This window comes from Lissotriton helveticus, chromosome 2_2 (assembly GCF_964261635.1).
Source record: "Lissotriton helveticus chromosome 2_2, aLisHel1.1, whole genome shotgun sequence".
Lineage (NCBI taxonomy): Eukaryota > Metazoa > Chordata > Amphibia > Caudata > Salamandridae > Lissotriton > Lissotriton helveticus.
The window spans coordinates 426,022,678-426,043,086 of NC_136060.1; the positions used below are offsets into that span (position 1 = coordinate 426,022,678).

General features: G+C 51.2%; 1 protein-coding gene across 1 annotated transcript in view; it reads right to left on the bottom strand.

Annotated features, from left to right (window-relative positions):
- The window catches only part of EIF2AK3 (eukaryotic translation initiation factor 2 alpha kinase 3), a 190,424-nt gene extending 188,855 nt beyond the window's left edge, over nt 1–1,569 (bottom strand). The window contains exon 1 of the mRNA XM_078678688.1: nt 1,225–1,569. Within this exon, the coding sequence (XP_078534814.1) occupies nt 1,225–1,442 (218 nt within the window). The 5' untranslated portion in view covers nt 1,443–1,569. The remainder of the gene's footprint in view (nt 1–1,224) is intronic.
- Between the last annotated feature and the right edge of the window lie 18,840 nt (nt 1,570–20,409).

Below are 20,409 nucleotides of genomic sequence, written 5' to 3' on the forward strand. Positions count from 1 at the left end.
AATGCATCTTGCAATCTCCTTTCCCAGCTAGGGATTAATTCTGACCAACTACTGTGCATATCACTTAAACACTGCGACTACTGTCTTTTCCAACAGGAAAATATTACAGGGTCCTGGACAACTACACGCGTGCTGCTTTTTTCTTAGAATTATACTCGGAAGAGTCTCTGGTAAAAAAAGGTCACGTTCTTTTTCACTCTCTCTGTCCCACCGAGAGAATTTACTTTTGCCAATTTGGATTGCATGATTTCCAGGCTACAAGTGACTTGTAATTAATTCTCATTTCCCCATTCTCCTGCTGCATTTCAACCTTATTGAAAGATGGCAATTAAGAATGAGCAGTCTGAAAAAAAGCAGAGGGGTCAATCTGTGTGAAAAATTGCCCATCACGGTTCAGGATGGCGCACAGATTATTAGGCAACTGTAATACGATGTCAAATAGAACCGTACAACGGTGCACGTACCTCGCCTGGGCTCAGACGGCACTCGTCCTTATAGAGTCAGCTGTACATTTTCCCACCACCGCAATGCCCTTCAGACGCTATGCCCACCTCTCAAACAAGGAAGCACTGTCGGATTGCATGCACTCCCTATCCTCAGCTGGGTTGTACCTCTATCACTTCAGAAGCTGCCCTGGCCTCATGTCAAACGACCCCTGCACCATACCATCAGCCTAGTGCATAGCATATTTACACGATCTTCCATACCGGTGTCTTGATTGCATCCCCCTTCTGCATTATGCACATTATATAGGCACACTCAGCTAAACTGGACTGCACTGTATTCTCAGACACATTAATAGCCCCAAACCCATGCGACGTCCTACTGTCGTTTGCACTGAACTAAGTACATACAGGTTGACTGCACCCCATCTGGTGCATGTTGTTTTATTATTCGCCTCTACTTTTCGTCCCCTTCCCTGGAGGAGGAGAAGGGGGTGCATATAACTCTTTTTATCTATTTTTATTTATTTAATGCGGTTTTCTATAGCGCGAACATTACCATAACAAAGAGCGCTTTACAAAAGAACCAGTTGTGATACATAAGGACTTAGGATTACATGGGTTACATAAAAGATACAAACAGGAAAAAAAATTGCAAATGTACAAGTTGTAAAGTCACACAGGGAAGAGATACAAATAGAAAAAAATTGCAAATGTACAAGTTGTAAAGTCCTCTGGGATAGCTGCACCACTTGGCTTGCAACTCCAGCCCCTCGCTCACCTGGACGGCCGGTCGTCACGGGCCCCACTCTCGTAGTATTCCTGCTCGGCTGTCGTCTCGTCGTCCTCCACTGTCACATCAGCACCTGAGCCGGGGAGGGAGCGGAGGCTCCGGCTCTCGCTGGCACCTTCCCCCGGGAATGCATTGACAAGCGCCGCCGCCCAGCGCAGCAGCCAAAGGGTGAGCAGAGTCACCCGCAGCGCGGACCGGCAGCCCATGGGCACAAAGCATGGGAGCACCTACGAGCCCCCGAGTCCAGCTGTCACACACAGAGGCGCGCGCCCGCCCGCCGCCATCAGCGGCACCCGCACAGATGCCACACCATGGGCATGGACGACGGACTAGCCTGTGTCGAGACTGGTGACGTGACGTCACCCGCTACACCGGCAGGGAGGGAGCTACCTTGAAATGCGAGAACTGTCTAGACTAGGGGTTCAACGGCAGCATTGCTAACGCCGCTATAGGTATGCTAAACAGCAGTGGTATGGTAATGTTACAGCTGATATTTAGATTGTAGGAGAGCGCAAATGAAAAAAATTCATAATTCAAACGGAGCTATAACATAATTTGTTTTCCGCACTAGAAAAGTAAAAATAAAACAATTTTGAATCATGTTCTTTCTATCTGAAAATAAAAAGAAAGTATGTTTTTTCTCCATTATATTTGACACGGTAAGGATGTAAAACCACTGTATAAGGTATAAAAGGCAATATAAGTTTCAACTAAGTGTTTGTCCTTCGTTTATGTCAGAAGGGGGCATGTGAGGTATACGCCAACCAGCCGAAGCTCCGCCCACTACACACCTCCTGTCACTGTAAGCGAATGGAAGGCGAGTGACTCGAAACATGTGTTTGATTCAACGTTGATTTTATTCCCGGGGCTCGACTGCTTGTTCTCCATTGGCCAGGCTAGTGGACTGTCAGAAGTTTCGAACCAATGGCGCCAGGGTGTGCGTGTCATTTAACCATGTCAACATATATTGTTTACAAGTTGCAGAGACCAATCAGAATGCAGCATTCTTTGATTAGCACGAGACGCTCATTCATGGTCGAGATACATGTGGACCTATCACAATCTTTCTTTGATCTGTGTTTTTGAATTTGTAGTGCTCTATAAAAGTAATGCTAGTACAGTGATCCAAAACCAAGCAGAAAATATCAACATAGTCAATTCATCCATTGTCTACAGCACTGGATGTTTATGTTCTCTACTACGAACAAGTAAGTCGATAACATTGATTTGTTTTAATTAAATTGTTACAAAAAGAGGCTTTGCATAATAGCATATACCACTATAAAAGAGCATCTACGAATAAACTGATTGTGCAAATGCTAATTGACATTAAGATGTGAACCAGATACACATAAGAAGTGATTGCTTACCAATGCGGAAGTATATAATCTAATAATATAATCTCGGAAATGTATTGTTGAATGTACTAAAGGACCGTTCAAATATGTCGGATTCACTTAAACGATAGCGGAAGAGCGTCTGCATTGTAGTCCCTTGTTTGTGTCGATGGCCAGTAGTGTTCAGCTACCGCATCAGCTGTATCCGGGTTGCTCATTGGGTTGTTCTGTTTTCTGAAACGTGGCCGATTTTGAGTGTTGCCTCTAAAGGGAGTGATGTCATCCAAGAAAGGGAAGGGGAGAAGGTGAGCGTCTCGAAGCCCGTGATGTTAGAGCGGGTGGAGTCTTGCAGTCTAATTTAAGTCACAAAAAGAAGTATTTAACTGTCAGAAATAGAGAACAACGTTCCCAAAGAAAAGGGACACATTGCAGCAGTTCTGCGTCCATTCTTATAGGCTACTCAGCACATATATGACAAACACGCAATGCATGAAGCCACCACTACCTAATGCCCTCCGTAGGGACATTGAGCCTACCTCTTTGTGTTTCCAAGGTGGGTGACGGCAGCATAGATTATGTGTGACAGTTCATATCTTTGTGTGACAATGTGAGTGCCATTCATCAAAAATAATGTCCAATTCACAAAGACAATAGCAATTTGTCTGCATTGTATAGCTCCAGTACGACCCCCACAAATACGCACTTCTCTGCTCTTTGGTTCTAGCATGCTAAGAGAAGCTTAAAACCATATGGGACCTGCACAGGGAACGAGGCAAGTAAACATGCTTTTAAATGTGTGTGTGAGAGAGAGTGAGCATGTGTATATGAAGTGCTTTAAATGGAAATACAGAAGCGCAGTCAGTGCTGGGGTATGTCATATGAATACTCCATCCGAAGTCACATTACAACGAGTATTTATTCATATCAAAAAACACCACCACCGAAGCAGTCCTCCTCGCTGGTCAAATCCCTTGCATCTGTCATTCAAGCTCCATTGAACCATAACCAAATAATTCCATGGTTCGTGCGACAACCGTGCAGGAAACTTAACTAAAGGTATACACTACACGGGACTCTCCCATTAAATATGATGCAGCAGTCTGTGGTGGGCGAGGTCAGGGCCTCGCGCGCAGCGCTGGTTAAATAATGTGACACACACACCGCAGTAGTATGGTATGCCGGAAAGACCCCGAGCGGTCTTCCGCGCTTTTAATATATACCTCGGGGCGTGCCCGTCCCGAGGGTGAAGGCGTGCATGTGTGTGTGTGGTAGCAATGTATGTGAGAGGCCGGGTGGCTCTCTACATCCCTCCTTCAATTTAGTTCACATATAAACTATCCCCACATAATGGCTAAGGGGAAGTGCATATAAAGTCTCGAAGTCTTTGGCTTGGCCCAGGATTGGGCCGCAGATGGTATCTGTGGTTGGTCCGGGCAGGAGACTCAACAGCCCCGGCCGGGGTTGTTGTTTCATCTCGGGAAGAAGAAGTGCCCCCAGTTGTTTCACTCCGGGGCACACCAAGGTGACGCCTGTCTTCTCCTGGCTGGTCACAGCTCGGGAGGGGCACGGAGTTTTGGGCCCCTGTTCTTCCATCATCCGGACCAGCTGCGCCGACATCGATGGTTTCATCGGCTTCCTGGGGAGTGCCATCCGGCACTCCGATTCGTTTGAAACAAGATACATTCCGTGTGACAGTCTGTTGGCCGAGGCGGGCCGTCACCATTGTTCCTTGAATCCTCTCCATGACCCATCTCTCTGGTTCGAACGGGGTTCTAAATTTCCACCCAGGGTGCCGATCTTGTACCACAACGATGTCTCCTTCTTGCAACCCTGGGTATCTGGCATGTCTTTTTTCGCTTGCTTTCTGGTTCGTGATCGTTCTCCTTGCCTGGATGGCATCACCATCTCTCTCTTCCGGGGTCCATGTAGAGGACGCAGGGATGTTGCCTCTTGGTGCTCTTTTGAACAGGACATGCGCCGGTGCGCAGTGAGTGGTGCTATGCGGGGTCTGTCGGTATGCACTCAGGAATTGGTCTAACGCAGCTTCCGGATCTCTGCCATCGTTGACGGCGATGCGGAGCGCCCTGTTGAGAGTCCGCATGAGCCTCTCCACTTCGCCGTTTGCTTGCGGCCACAACGGTGTGATCTTGCGGTGTTTTATCCCTAGGCTCTCCAGGTATGTTTGGAACTCTCGCCCTTGAAAAGGTGGTCCGTTGTCCGACTTCACCTCCTCCGGAAGTCCCATAGTGGCAAAGACGTGGTCCAACGCTTTCTTGACCGGTCCAAATGCTGTGGAGGAGAGCAGTTCCACGACGGGGAATTTTGAAAAGGAATCCACGACGACCAGCGTGTGTCGGCCATCCGGGAAACTCCCAAAGTCTATGCTCAGTTGGGTCCAGGGCGCTGTCGCCGCTTCTTCAGTGATGACTGGGGCTGGGGCCGGGTCTGACCCCGTGATGGTGCAGGCATGGCACGAGCGCACCATCTCATCCACCATGCGATCCATGGCCGGGAACCATACTTTGCTGCGTAGTCTGGCCTTTGTTTTGGCGGTTCCTTGGTGGCCCGTGTGAGCGATCACGAGGGTCTGTTGTTGGAGGCTTGCTGGCACCACAATGAGGTGCCCTCTCAGTATAACGCCTTCGTCGCCGACGCTCAATTCATGGCGGATTTGCCATAGCTGTTGTCGGGCATGGCTAATCTCCGGACGAAGTCCTTGAGCTCCTTCCAGAAACCTCGTCCAGCTTCCAGTGTCCAGGGCAGTCTTGACGCGGGTCAGAGTCTCATCTTCAGCGGTGGCTCTTCCCATCTCCTGCAGGGTGAGGGTCTCCGGGCAGGCAGCCACGGACACCATGTGGACGAATTCTTCCACCAACGGGCTATCTGCCAGTGGGATTGCTTTTCTGGTGACATCCGGATGCCTGGACAGATAGTCCGCTGGATTGTGGGCGCCGGGCCGGAAGACTAGGGGGAAATTGTAGCCTTGTAGCTGTACGGCCCATCGTTCAATCCGCGGTGGGGCAAGCCTGGAGGACCCGGCGAACAGGGGCAGGAGTGGCTTGTGGTCGGTCACGATGGTGAAGGGTTGGCCACAGAGATACAAGTGGAAATGTTGGCAGGCCCACTTGATGGCTAGCGCCTCTCGCTCGATTTGAGCATATCGCGTTTCAGTGTCCATGAGAGCCTTGCTCGCATAGGCGACAGGTTTCCAGTCGTTCTGGCCATATTCCTGCAGTAGAACGGCGCCGAGACCTACGGGGCTGGCGTCCACGACCAGTTCGGTCTTCCTGCGTGGCTGGAAGTAAGCCATCGTGGCCTTGTCCAGAAGGCTCGCCTTGATTTCCTGGAAGGCTTGGTTTGCCGCGCCAGTCCATTCCCATTCATGGTCCTGTCTAGTGAGTGCGCGGAGGGGCTCGGCCAAGTCGGCCAAGTTAGGTATAAATCGGCCACAGTACGTGGCCATCCCGAGGAAGCTTCTCACCTCGGTGGGGTTTCTGGGCGTGCTGGCATTCTGGATAGCTTCTGCCTTCTTTGGGTCAACTCGAAGCCCTTCGCGTGTGAATCGGTAGCCAAAGAAGTCCACCGCTTCTTGGTAGAACGAGCACTTTTCCCTGTGGAGGGTTAGTCCATGTTCCTGTAACCTCTGTAAGGTGGCCCTCAGATGTGCATGGTGTTCCTCCAGCGTGTTCGAGTAGATCAGAATGTCGTCGCTCAAGTTGATGACCCCACTCAGCCCGGACAGAACTTCCCTTATTGCATTCTGAAACACTTCGGCCGCCGATGACACTCCAAAACTTAACCTCTTGTATCTCCGGAGCCCGACATGTGTGGAGAAAGTCGTGATGTATCGGCTGTTCTGATCAAGTTCCAACTGGTGGTAACCCGCGTTGAGATCAAGTTTAGAGAACCACTTCGCCCCGTTGAGGTCGGCGACGATGTCGTCCATGGTGGGCGTGATGTGGCGCTCCCTTTTCACGGCAGTGTTTGGCAGCCTCATGTCGACGCACAGCCTGATGGCACCAGGCTGCTTGGGCTTCGGGGCAACCACCAGTGGAGTCACCCACGGAGTCGGTCCCGACACCTTCTCGATGACATCGAGGTCTTCGAGCTTCTTCAGCTCCTCTTCGACCTGAGCGCGGAGGTTAAACGGCACTCTTCTGTGACGCAAGGCGACGGGACGGATGGTGGTGTCTATGTGTAGTTTGATTTTCTTGTCTTTGAGCTTTCCGAGGCCGCTGAAGAGCGCAGGGAAGTCTCCTAGTATGGTATCAGCGTGTGATTGGTGGACCTGGTTGGCGAAGAAGACCAGCCCGAGGTCTTCCGCTGTGTTGCAGCTGAGTAGTGTCCCTTTCTTCCCCTCAGTTACATGGAACCGGACCTCCGTTGTGTACTCCCCATTACGAATGGTGGTGCTGATGACGCCGCGTAGCGGCATGGGTTCGGTGCCTCCATATGTGTATATCCGAGCGTTCGTCGGGGCTAGTGTGGGTTTAGGCGACATCTGTTCATACTGGTCAGAGTCCATGACATTCACGGAGGCTCCGGTGTCAATCAGCGCTCTGATCTCCGATCCTTCCACAGAGATCGTGCACATGGGTGGTGGTCTCTTCCGGGTGGATATCCTGCTAACATAGGATACTACATACACCTCATCGTCTTCCTCGTCCTCATAATACGGTTTCCGTTCTTGGGCCTTCGTGTCGGGCGGCGGGTGTTCTTGTTCCAGCGACAGCTGTCTCACTCTGGATGTCATCGACCGAGATCCATATCCGCCTCGCGCCCTTTGGGCGTTGGGCCTGTATCGTCCTCCTTGGCACACCGCGGCAAAATGGTTGAGTCTGCCGCACTTCGAGCACGTCTTGCCTTTCGCGTTGCACACAGCGGTCGCTGCATGGTCTCCCCCACAGTAGGCACACTGAGCGTCCCGGGTCTGCCACTGTCGAGCTCTACCTCCCGCCGGTCTCCTCTGTATCGCGTCAACAGTTTCCTCCTTGATGGGCGCCATTTTGGGCGCGGCTTGCGGGGCTATGGGGGACCGGAGCGCCAGCTCCATTTCGTCCGCTCTGGAATCCGACAGTTCATGGGAGCGGGCAAGGACGAGAATGGCATCCAACGTGATGCCCGGTTGTCTGAGGATGAGCTTCCGTAGAAGTTTTGATTTGCAACCTACGATGATCTGGTCCCTGATTTCCTCACGTGGTTCTGTAAACGGGCAGCTGCTGGCCAGCCGGCGCAGCCTCGCATAATACATGTCCACTGATTCGGCCTCAGTTTGCCACGCCCGCTTAAACTTGAACTTCTCATAGTCGGTGTTGACCTGGGGGTCAAAGTGGGTATTCAGCGCGGCCACCGCCGCGTCATAGTCATCGTCCTCCCCGGTGTTCGGGAGAGACTCGAAGAGGTCATAGATTTCTGGGCCTCCATACAGGAGCAAAAGTGATCTTTTCACTGTGTTATCTGTCTCTCTGGTGCCTCTAAAGTAGAGGTTCAAACGCCCCAGCCACGCCTTCCATCTTGATGTCGACCCTTCCCTTGGATCACACCCCACCTGCGCGGGCCGCGTGGCGTGGAACGGAGTTAGAATGGTGAGTAATGATAGAACAGTTGCACTCGCCAATGCTTGATGGCACTGTTGATTCCTGTGTATAGACGTGCAAAATCATGGAACAGTTGCACTTGCCAATGCTTGATGGCACTGCTGATCCCTGTGTATTGACGTGCAATGGTCCACCGTGATGTTATTGTATGTGCCTTTCTCCTTTATTTTTGCATTCCCTTCCTTTGCGTTGCAGCAGACTTCTATATCCCCCACCTGCTCCTCGTGAGAGCCCAGGCGCGCAGGACACGGCAGGAAGCAGCAGAGGGCCAGACACGCGTTGGAGGCACCACGTGTTCCTGCCTCGGGGCTGACGTGCAGCGTCTCCCCTGTTCACCCCTCCCCCTCCGGGGCAGCACGCTAAGGAAGCGCACTCGCGCTGGATGCAGAGCGGGACAAACCTGCAGACGGCAGCATGAGCAGTGCGGGGGCCGGGCACAGGCCGCGGGGCGAGGCACTCACCAGGCGGCTCCCGCCAGCTGAACGCGCTCCCACCAGGGAGGCGCGTGGGCGGGGAGCCGACTTCGAGCAGGCACAGCAGGCCGGCGGACGAGCTTCGCGGCCCGGGAAAACAGCTGAGCAGGGGCGGCCGGCAGCAGACGACAGGTGAGGAGCGGACAGCTCCGGCAGGGCGGCCAGGCACACGTAGGAGTAGAACCGGCCTCGTCGCCAGTGTGGTGGGCGAGGTCAGGGCCTCGCGCGCAGCACTGGTTAAATAATGTGACACACACACCGCAGTAGTATGGTATGCCGGAAAGACCCCGAGCGGTCTTCCGCGCTTTTAATATATACCTCGGGGCGTGCCCGTCCCGAGGGTGAAGGCGTGCATGTGTGTGTGTGGTAACAATGTATGTGAGAGGCCGGGTGGCTCTCTACACAGTCCAGAGAAGTGCAGGTACTCGCCCATTAAATATAATGCAGCAGTCCAGAGAAGTGCAGGTACTCTCCCTTTCAAATTAAAGAAGTGCAGGTACTGAGTAACTGACAGTACCTGGCCATTTAAAGCACTGTGGATATGTGACCACTGTTGTGTCGGGCCCACTGGGCAGCGCCAACACTCGTAGGGCTCAAAGATGTTTTGGGGGCTTATATTCAATAACCACAGGAGACTGGTGTAGTGGTTGACTTAATGGGGGTGTCTCCATCGCCAATTGGCCGGCGTGAGCACGCCCCGTACTTTTATTACTTCTGGGTCACATGACCCTTACGTCGCGACGTGACGGTGTCGTCACTAGTCACGACATTACATTCCTCCCCAACAAGGTTCAAAAACAACACAACAAAAGAAACTGCATTGGCAACCAACCAAACTTTTCATAGTGCAACTTAAGCCCCCCCAGGGTACTGGTATTCAGCAGACACTATAACATACATAGAACAGTCTTACGTGATATAGTCCCGCAGTCTAGACGACGGTTCAGGATTTCTCCGCAGCTGGTATTGAGACTGACCTCGACCAGAGGATGAAGGGACGTCAGTTTCCGGAACTACCTCACAACGGCGATCATCCAACGGCGAATCAGTGACTACCCTACCCATCAGCAAGTGAGCAGGGGCCACCCCAGTAGTGGTGTGAGGTGTCTGCCGGTAGCTACGAAGGAAAGTGAAGATAGTCAGCACGATGGATTGTTTCTTGTCATGGGCAATTCGGATGACCTTGTTGAGGGTCCTCATAAACCGTTCCGCTTCGCCATTGGCTTGAGGCCAACGTGGTGTGATTCGGCGGTGTCGTATACCCAGGGCGGTGAGGTAAGCAGCTAACTCTTGTCCCTGAAATGGAGGCCCATTGTCCGTGCGTAACTCCTGTATCAAGCCATGGGTGGCCATGATTTCCTCTATTTTAGGTATTACCTCAGCAGCATTGGGAGACGTCACAATTTCCACCTCCGGATATTTGGAATAGTCATCAATTGCCACCAGTGTGTGACGGCCATCGGGTAGGCTGCCAAAGTTCATGCTTACACAGGACCACGGTGATTGCGGTCTAGGTTCTGTTAGGATGGGAGCAGTATGAGGCAGGTCTCCAGTGACTTGACATGCCGGACACGATCGAAACGCATTCTTCACCAGTTCGTCCATGAGGGAAACTGATAGAGCGCGCGAGGTCACCCAGCCAATGATTTCGCCGTTTCCGGCTTCAGGGCCCATATACTTTTAATTCACACTATTCATTGACAGGGCGACTTCACGGGCTGCTACCAATTGTGTGTGTGTTCCCTACCGTTATTACTCAGTGTACCCGACTTACCATCCACTGTCACGGGTACCTATGACCTCAACGGATCAGGGGCCTAGCTGTAAAAGGAAAGGCAGCAAATGCAAATTCAAACGACATTTAATACTGTTGTAAATGACCACGGACAACTGGAAGTTTTAAAATGTTTATCTAAAGTTCGTTTTCATCAAGCATCAAACTTACAAGAATAAGGCAATCAATAACCAAGATAATGAAAAGTACATAACTATAGAGAAATAAAGTCAATGTAATCATTTAATGCTAATATGAGATGCAAAAGGAAAGGCTATGCATTCAAGGCAAAGACTCTTTAGAAAGTTTAAGTAAGGCCGTTCTAGACCATATCAGAAAATGACAAACTGCAATGCAAAATATGATCTCTAAAAGGTAGGGTAACATGGGAACATATCAAGAAATATGCAAATGACTTTTCGTTTCAATAGTTGCGGCAAAAGCATGGAAATCAACATATGCAAGGTGTGTCTTTATTAAAGCAAAAGACAGAAAAATAGAAAGGTGCAAGTTTTAAAGAACTTAGAGCAGTATTTACCTAGACTGGTGTGGAAACCAAACCCTGGCCACGGGTTAGTTTAAGGACAGGAAACCCTCAAGGAAGGATACCCCTCAAAGGACAGCAGGTGCAGAATGGACACCCCGGACAGGACAGGATACCCTCAGCTTTTGGAATCTGGACAGGACCTCAGGACAGGACAGCAAACCCTCAGGACAGGACCGCTCAGGACAGGACCGCACCCGCAGTTTGGAAGCAACGCCTGCGCTCCACCCTCTCTGCAGCTATCGATCAAGACCCCGATTGGGTCAGCGAACTCCCAGCAAAGTGCTTCGCCAGCACTTTAAGGTTCAGTAAAACCTTAGTCTATGGTCAATTTCGGACAGAGTGCTCCGCAGCGCTCTGTATCTTCAGTCACCTATTGAGTACGATGGGTCAGTGACAGGTCAGCTAAACCAGACAAGTCGGACAATTCCCTAGGTGAACCCAGGGTAGATATACTCTTTTGGGACGATGTACCACCCCCCAATGTTGCAAAGTGTCAGAATCCCTCAATTTGGATTGGTCCTAAGGTAGGCTTTGGGTAACACACCAATCATAACACACTATTTGGATGCTTCATTTACATATCTGGGTACCGCCTAGCGAGATTGGGGTTCCCATGAGAAACTGCGCAGAAATACAATGACAATTGTACAATGTAGCGGAACAGGGACAAATGACTTCGTCCAGCCGAGTTCGCAGGTCAGTTCTCAGGAGCATCTTGCTCATCACTGCCAACTGGCGGTGTTCCATCAGCCAAGGTTGTCGGTGCCCCAGAAAGTCGCACATGCGTAGAAGGGACCTCCAAGATGGCTTTTGGTGCAGTTAGACCCCCATTCCCCGCGGTACATGAAAAGCAAGCGAAAACAAATTAATACATAGAAATAACATTATGAAAACACATCACAGAGTTTATACTTTCAACTTATCACTAGGAAATATACTTATGCAGTCAAAATGTTAGCTACATATCAAAGGGCACAAGAGCAGTGGCACGAGCAGTACCACGTTTTGGCAAAGCTATGTATTACGCATGCGCATAAATTTCCCTCCAACTCTGCAGACACATCAGGACACGTGAGTGTGACTGACGCATGCGCAGTAACTAAATACAAGCGGCGGCCATGTTTTAAGTACACGGATTAAATGCATTAGAAATACACATAGGCAAGCTTCATAAACTTTACTCAAACATAAAATAAACGTTAGTAAGACGTACAATTATTACCTTGTTACACATAGACGAGGTTCATGAATACAGCAAGTCGCAAAATATGCGAAGCTTTGCTTCATCAAAACCACACCTTGGTGCGGAGTCGTGACTTTATTTTTACCATGCCTTGATGCCCCACATGAGCCAATTGTACACATCGATCGGTTAGCGCCGTGGGAATGACCAAACGATGCCCTCTTAACAGACAACCTGTAGGGTCTTCAGTGAGTTCATCTTTCAGATGGTGTAAACTTTCCATAATCCTTTGAGCAGGAATTGTCAGAATTTTCCATTCTTCTTTGACCTTGTGCCAGTTTCCATGTTGCAAGATCCGCTTGGCCCTTTGGAGACACTCATCTCTGGCGGTGGCTTCGGATAAATCCTGCATGGACAGGGGAATTGGACAGGACCGGGCTGTGATGCATTTGACTTATTCTTCAGTGTCAGCAGCGTCCTCCATCTCTTAGTCCGTGGCTGCTCGGGGATGTCGTGATAAGTAACCCGTCGGGTTGCGGGATCCGGGTTGGTACTCCACTCGACAATTGTAGTCTTGGAGTTGGAGCATCCACTTTTCGATTTTTGGCGGAGGCTTCGTGGATGTCCCTGCAAATAAGGCCACCAGAGGCTTGTGATCTGTCGTGACTACGAACGGTTTTCCATAGACGTATAAGTGGAAGTGGCGACACCCCCAATGGATGGCAATATCCTCTTTCTCTATTTGAGAATACCGCTGCTCAGTCTCTGTGAGGGATATGCTTGCGAACGCCACGGGGGCCCAGTCTTCCTCCGGACGTTTGTCTCTGCAAGAGTATAGCTCCTAGGCCCATTGGGCCTGCATCGACGGCAATTTGGGTCATTCTCTCCGGATCGAAGAAAGCCAATGTGGTCGCTTCCGAGAGGGCGTTTTTAATGTCCTTGAATGCCTTCTCTTGGATCGGACCCCACTTCCACGGGACAGAGTCCATGGTCAGTTCTCGTAATGGCAGTGTGAGGGTGGTAAGGTCTTTGATGAACCTACCGCAGTAGTTGATCATACCTAGGAAGCTACGAACTTCCATCACACTGGCAGGGGCGACAGCATTTTTGATGTCCCGGACCTTTTCAGGATCCGGGTTGACTCCCTCCGTGGAGAAGGTGTAACCGAAAAATCGGAGCTTCTTTTTTAAGAACTCGCATTTCTCTCTATGCAACGTGAGACCAGCATCTCGAAGCCGTCGCAGTACTTGCATGAGACGGGCGTTGTGTTCAGGCAGAGATTTAGCGTGGACCATGATGTCTTCGCTTACATTAATTACCCCTGGGATGTCCATAATTAACTATTGTATGACATTCTGGAACACCTCCGCAGCGCTGGATACTCCGAAACTCAACCAAGTGTAACGTCGTAACCCCGCATGAGTTGAAAATGTGGTTATGTTCTGTGACGCCTCATCAAGGACCAGTTGGTGGTATCCAGATCGTAAGTCGAGTTTGGAGAACCAGCAGGCTCCCGCCATCTCTCCGATGAGGTCGTCAATTGTTGGGGTAATATGGCGCTCGCGTTTGATTGCGACATTAGGTAGGTGCATGTCGACACAGACGCTTACAGCGCCAGGCTGCTTAGGCTTCCGGGTGACTACAATGGGGTATACCCACGGCGTGGGACCGGTGACATTCTCAATGATTCCAGCGGCCTCCAGTTTCTTCAGTTCCTGCTCGACCTGTGGTCTTAAGTGGAAGGCTATTCGTCGATGCCGCAAAGCGACGGGTTGAACCGTGGGGTCAACATGTAGATGGACTTCTTTTCCCTTGAACCTTCCGATGCCCTGCAAATACTTCAGAGAATTCCTCGAGTAAATGTTGTATGGACTCCTGATGTACGCTGAAGGCAAATGTTACTACCCCCAGGTCTTCTGCAGCCCGACACCCCAGGAGCATTTCTTGGCCGTCTTCGGTGACATATATGTTGGTGTGAACGGTCCGTTCTCCGTGAGTCACTGACGTTTTCAAATGCCCCAGGATCTTCAGAGGGGGGTCCTGACCATACGCAAACACTATGATGGCTGATGGCTGCAGCGGGGGTGCATGTCGCAATGTTCGATGGAGGGCGGCCATAATGTTGATTGTGGCCCCGGTGTCTACTACCGCCATGACTTCTTGATCCCCCACCCGGATGTTGTACTGGGGCAGGTGTCGCGCTTAGCGGGTGGCAGTGCCAATCATGTGCACCTTGTGCACTACCCGCTCTTCCTCCTCATCATCGTCCATGTCACTTGGTGTTTTGTCACGGTCAGGCACCGTATTGACCCTCTGTCGTGGCTTGCGGTATTTCTTGGCCCTACACACTTTCTCCAAGTGATTAAATTGTCCACATCCAGAGCATCTTTTCCCTTTGGCAGGACAGTCCGCTTGCTGGTGTGGCGGTCCGCCACAGTATCCACACGTTGTGGCCATCGCTGCCGCAGCATTGCGGGATCCTTTCTTGTTCCATTTCGTCGCGGGCTTAGTGGTTACATCGTTAACCAGTTCCGTCTTCACAGGGACTTGGAGGGCCGCCTCCATGTGGGCTGCCCGAGCTTTGGACAGCTCCTTGGTGCGCCCCAGGGTCAAGATTTCGTCGAGTGGTTTGCCAGACTCCTTGAGGATGTGTTCTCGAAGTTAGGCGGCGGCACACCCCTGGATCACTTGACCCCTTATCTCTTCCGTCTCGTCCTGAAACCCGCACGTTGAGGCCAGATTTTTCAGCCGTGCATGGTACGTGTCCAAGGATTCCTCTGGAAGTTGTCACGCCTGCCTAAATATAAATCTCTCATAGTCCTGGTTGGCCATCGGCTCGAAATGACCATTGAGCGCATTTATTAGGGTATGGTGGTTCTTCGGCGTTGCTTCCACGATTGTTTTGGCAATGTTGTGTATGTCCTTTCCTCCGAGGTGTAACAGCATTGCTCTTTTTTGATCTTTGTGCACCTTGGTGGCTTCAAAGAAAATTTGTAGGCGGTCCACCCAGTCTTTCCATTTGGGCGCAAGGGAGGATGGCGATCCTTCCACTATGAAGGGCTCTGTCAGAGGTATTTGTGACATATTTTGATTCACGCACGGGCAACTATGTCCTCGCTGAATGCTATCGCTGTGCAAAGTGTGAGAAGTTGGCCTGGTATATGATGTTCACTATTCTAGTGAGCACCTTGCACCAGTCCAAATAACCCTTATGGTGATGGTTGTAAAGTCAACCTTATAGACCAGCTATCCTAGTGGTACCATGGACAAAAGCAGTCGTAGGCTAAACTCAAGAGGGCATCTGAAGCCAGCTGTTTTACCATATGCAAACCTTTTAATACCAAATGAAAGGACACCGCACCGGTTATATATTCAAAATATATATGTATTTATTTCTAAATAAATCCCCTTAACTCTTTATGAGCACAGGAGCACAAGCGTATAACAAAAGAACTTAATATAACATACAAAAGTTGCACAAATATGGATAGGCCCTGGTGGCCCCTAAAACCATATACTAGAATAGTGGTATAAGAACCACGTCATGAACAATGGTAAGGCCTAGGGCCTTGGGAATCGCTGGGGCAACACTGGACTAACAGCAGTTAGGACGTGGGAGGCCCACAGGATGCGGGTGCAGTGTCTAAATGCACACGCTTGCACCAGTAGAAGTCAATGGTGCGTAAAGTTAGAAAGTTGCAGATTTGGAAGTCTTCCAACTGGACTAGAACTTAACTACTTAAAACTAGGACACTAGGGATGTAAATCTCTACAGGAGCACTGCAGTACTTGTGTTACCTCACCCACAGGAAGCGGGTGCATAGGTGTCAAAGTGTGTCGGGTTTCGTCGAGGAGTTCTATGGAGCCTTGGAGAAAAGATGCTGCAGGCGACCAGGAAAGAAGAGTCCTGTTGGATCCAAGGGTGGATCGAAGATGTAGAGTACCTGAAAGCAGAGGGGACAGAGTCTGGGTCGCTAGCCAGTGACCAGGAAGGAACCAGGCGATGTCGGGTTGCGATCAGGTGATGTCGTGAAGCTTGTCTCCGCTGCCACGTGGACCAGGAGGTGTCGACGACGACCAGGTGCTGGACACGGACTGTCCCACGAAGGCTCTCGCTGTCGGCGGTGTCGGATCTCGATTCAGAGTCAACAGGCCTTGGCAAATGCAACCCACGCAGGACTCGAAGATGGCTTCTGGATCAGACCAGCAAGGTCTGATGGGCTGCTCCTTTTCAGGGGAGCAAGGGTCAGTCTGGAGCAACCAGACCAGCGTTGAAAATTCGAAGGTTCGTTGTCACAGAGGCCATTAGCCAACGGGCAAGTGACCGGACAGACGCGTCGAGCAGGAAAATGCAAAAGGGCCCCACACAGCACTCGGTGAGTGTGGAGAGGTGATCTTCGGTGCAAAGGATGCTCGGGCAGAGGCTTCTCAATCCCCAATGCAGAGCTTCGAGGGTGCCTCGGGAGCTGCACAGAAAGCACTTCGCTGGCTTTCCATGATGGCCGGTCCCACGTCTCACGTCGCCTCCACGGATCTCAGCTTTGCTGTGGCTGTGGATCGGGCTGTTGGATGTCTGGAAGTCCGGTTCTTGTCGGTCTCTGTCGTTCGAGCTCCGGCGGGAGCAACAACAAAGCAAACCGTTGAGCGCTTGATGGTGCCTGCTTGCACAGGGTGGTCACTCCTTGACCACAAGGGAGATTCTTCAGTCTTCTACGTCGAGTAGGATGTCGAAGGGTCCAGAGTTTCGTATCAGAGTTTCAGTCAGGATTATCTAAAGTCTAAGGACACAGCTCCTACCTTTATTCCAAATCAAGGGGCTGGACTACCTGCTAGGTCCCTCCTATGGGTGGGACCCAGGAAGGGGGTGGTTACACCCCTTTCTCTTTGTCCAGTTTCGCGCCAGAGCTGGGGCTGGAGTGCCCCAGCACCGGTTTGAACTGGACTATGCACGGGACACCTTGTGTGCCCCAGGCAGTGTCTCCTTTCATTCAGCCCTCCCTGCCCCAATCCACTATCTCCTGTCTGGGGTGGTGCTGGCACCTCCCTGTGACAGGAAACCTATTGTCCAAGCCTCCCTCGCTGGAAGGGCTCCCAGCAGCAGGAGGTCAGACTTGTGTCTGTGACAGCAGCATCCATTTTATGATGCTGAGGCTCTGGTTAACTTTAACCGGGATTAAGGAAAGTAACATGTCTTCTCCCTCTAGAAGGGTGGAATGCTACCCCTGTTGCCAGAATTAGCGAGGGGGTAGTATTCCAAAGCGTATGACACCTTACACAACATGTTTTGATAAAGCCAAACCAAAGTTAGCAATAACCGCGAGGATTATAATGCACTTAAGAGTATATGGTATGGCTATATCATAGAACAGCTATAAGGACATGGTTTCGAAAGCTGCAGACAGGCTCAGCTCATGCTAGAGCACCATATCACATAAAACCAAGCACTCTGCCTTCAGGATTGTTAAGGCCTGCCATAGGAGTGACTTATAGGTGCACATGTGTCTATATATAAGGTTAGATATAGGAATACTATATCTAAGCAAGGGGTGATTACACAACCTTGCCCCAGCTGAGTGATCAGCCAGTTGTGTCAGTTTGGATGGCCAGCCAGGGGTGGCAAAAGATATGCTGCAGCCCCTGGTAGGCATTGGGTGCACCTATGCCCTGGGTACCTATAGTACACTGTACAGGGACTCATAAGGTGACCCAACATCCAATTGGAGATGTACCTAGGGTACATGGAGTCCATTTTAAAGAGAGAGCAGATAGCCTGGGGCCCTGATTAGCAGGTTCCCAGGCCAACTAAGTCGAAAACCAGCTAAACACAAGGCAAAAAAATCCACCTTCCTATACAAAGTCTTTCCAAATCTGAGCCCCTGGCTGGGACGGGTGCTCTACCTTCCTTTCGGCTCCTGATCGGCGTCTGAGGAGTAAGGTCAGGCCCTCAAATCGGCTGGGTGACCTCTGGTCCTGCACCCTGGTATTAAAAGTGCCTGCAGTGTGAATCCCTTTTGTTTTGTATTTCTTTTAGGGCAGGGGACCTCCCCCTGAAGGTGACGCTCTGTGCTCTTGCCCAGGCTCTGCACTTTGGGCCTTGACCATAGTCTGCCTGCTGCTTCTCGCACCTGCAACCTTGGGGCCTGCTGGGGGCGGGGCCTGACACACGGCCTTTCCTGGTCTCCTTCCCGGGACCTCTTCTTTCCCCCATGTGGCAGGCCTACACGCCGGGCGTCCTCCGGCCTCACGGAGCGGGCCGCGCTTGTATTCGGAGCGGGCAGGGCCTCGCCTGCCGCCAAAACACCACACAGGGCGCAGCTGCTCGGCCTCGCACAGTCGGGGGGACCGCACACGCATCAGGCAGCACCTCGGGCCGCCTCGCAGCAGTAGCCTCACCTCACGGCCACGCCGGGCCTCGCCAGATCAGATCCCCGCACGGGGCCGGAGTGCCACACAGGGCGACGGGCGCCATGCTGAGACGGCGCCAGTCAACGGGGAACGAGCGCTGCGAGCACCAGGACACGCTCACCCTTGTCGCCAAATGTTGTGTCGGGCGCACTGGGCAGCGCCGACACTCGTGGGCTCAAAGATGTTTTGGGGGCTGGGGGCCCTATATTCAATAACCACAGGAGACTGGTGTAGTGGTTGACTTAATGGGGTTGTCTCCATCGCCAACTGGCGGACGTGAGCACGCCCTGTACTTTTATTACTTCTCGGTCACATGACCCTTACGTCGCAACGTGACGGTGTCGTCACTAGTCACGACATTACAACCACGTGTGCGTGCAAGTGAGAATGAGTGACAGTGTCAGGGTCTGACGGATGTGCCTGCTGAATGGACAAATAGGGAGGACTACATCTCCAATACTGCCTAGCGGTAGGGGGGACGGACCAGGAAGGCATATAGCACCTTGAGAGGCTGAGGACCTCGCACGTGATTCGTCCTTGGGAGTCTGCTGGTAGCGGACGCCCTGTCCCCGCGGAGCCGCTGCGGAGTTCCTTGTTTGCCTTTGTGTTGGTTGTTTCAGCTTCGCGGCTGAGAAGCGAAGTTGCGTGCGTGCTCAGAGGAGTCAGCACGCCTGAGGCTTTACCGGCTGGTATTGCCAAAGTTGTTCTGGTGAGGCGTTAGGAGACGCTGGATTGCCCCCTCCGCGTCCTCACGTGTATTGGATGGATTCAACACTCGGCTGAGTGCTGACACAGTTGTAACTTGGTGTTGGGAATTCCTCCTGCTTGAGATTTGGTCGGGAGATGCAGGATTGCCCCCTCCCAGGCCGCATCAAGCAGACTGCTCTTAGGGGTTGTTTCGTGATTTTGGAACTGAGAGTCAGGAGACGCAGGATTGCCCCCTTCTGGAACTCTCATATCTTTTTATGATCCGGATGCTTGCAACGATCGCATTGTGGAGAGTGTAGCGAGACAATCCTCTGAATCCTTTGGACCTGCCGGTAAGGCTACCTTTGCTTTCTTCTTCTTGCCATTCCGTTTTACCAGAGTCTAAGGGGGAGCTACGCTCTATTGTCAATCATTGGGGTAGCGGATTACTGACTACCGATGTACATACTTTTGTTGGAGCCTTATGAGAAAGGAAGACGTTAAGTGGTCCACGGAGAACTGAGAGGTTGATGGACCCGTATTTCTTTTAGGAACTTGTGAGTGTGTTTATGGTACGTATGGTCTTGGGGTGTGTATGTGTATGGGGGTAGATGGTAGGTTGTACTAAGAGTAACTCCATTCTCGCTCTTCTCTCTTAGGTCAATCGTGTAGCAATGAGAGAAGGATTTCAGAGAGGGAAGGGTTCATTCTCTTGAGCTATTATCAGGTACTGTTTTGAGCATAATTAACAGTACAGGAGAGTAGGGAAAAGAAGGAGTGTGTACTAATGTATGTCCTCTTTTGTTACAGGTGTCCCTATCCCTGCTGCTCCTACCCCTACCTTTCCCTCGCTTGACTGCCTTTGTGCTCTGGTTGTTGTAGCTAGTCAGAGTCCAGGGACGTCAGGAGGTGGACCCCTTTTGAGCATCGTTCCGACCTCGAGGAGCCAGCAGCCGTGACAGACAGTGAGTAAGAGTGAGTGAGAATGATTGGGTGAAAGTAAGATGGGTGTAGTTGAGTGAGAAGGGGTGACCATTTTGAACATTTTTTCAACCATTATTTATAATATCCCGAGCTCCGACTCGATGGGTGAACCCACTCAAGTTTTAAAGAGTGTCTTTCAGTGTAAGAAACGTCCTATAATGAATCATGCCACAAAAAGTGAGTATT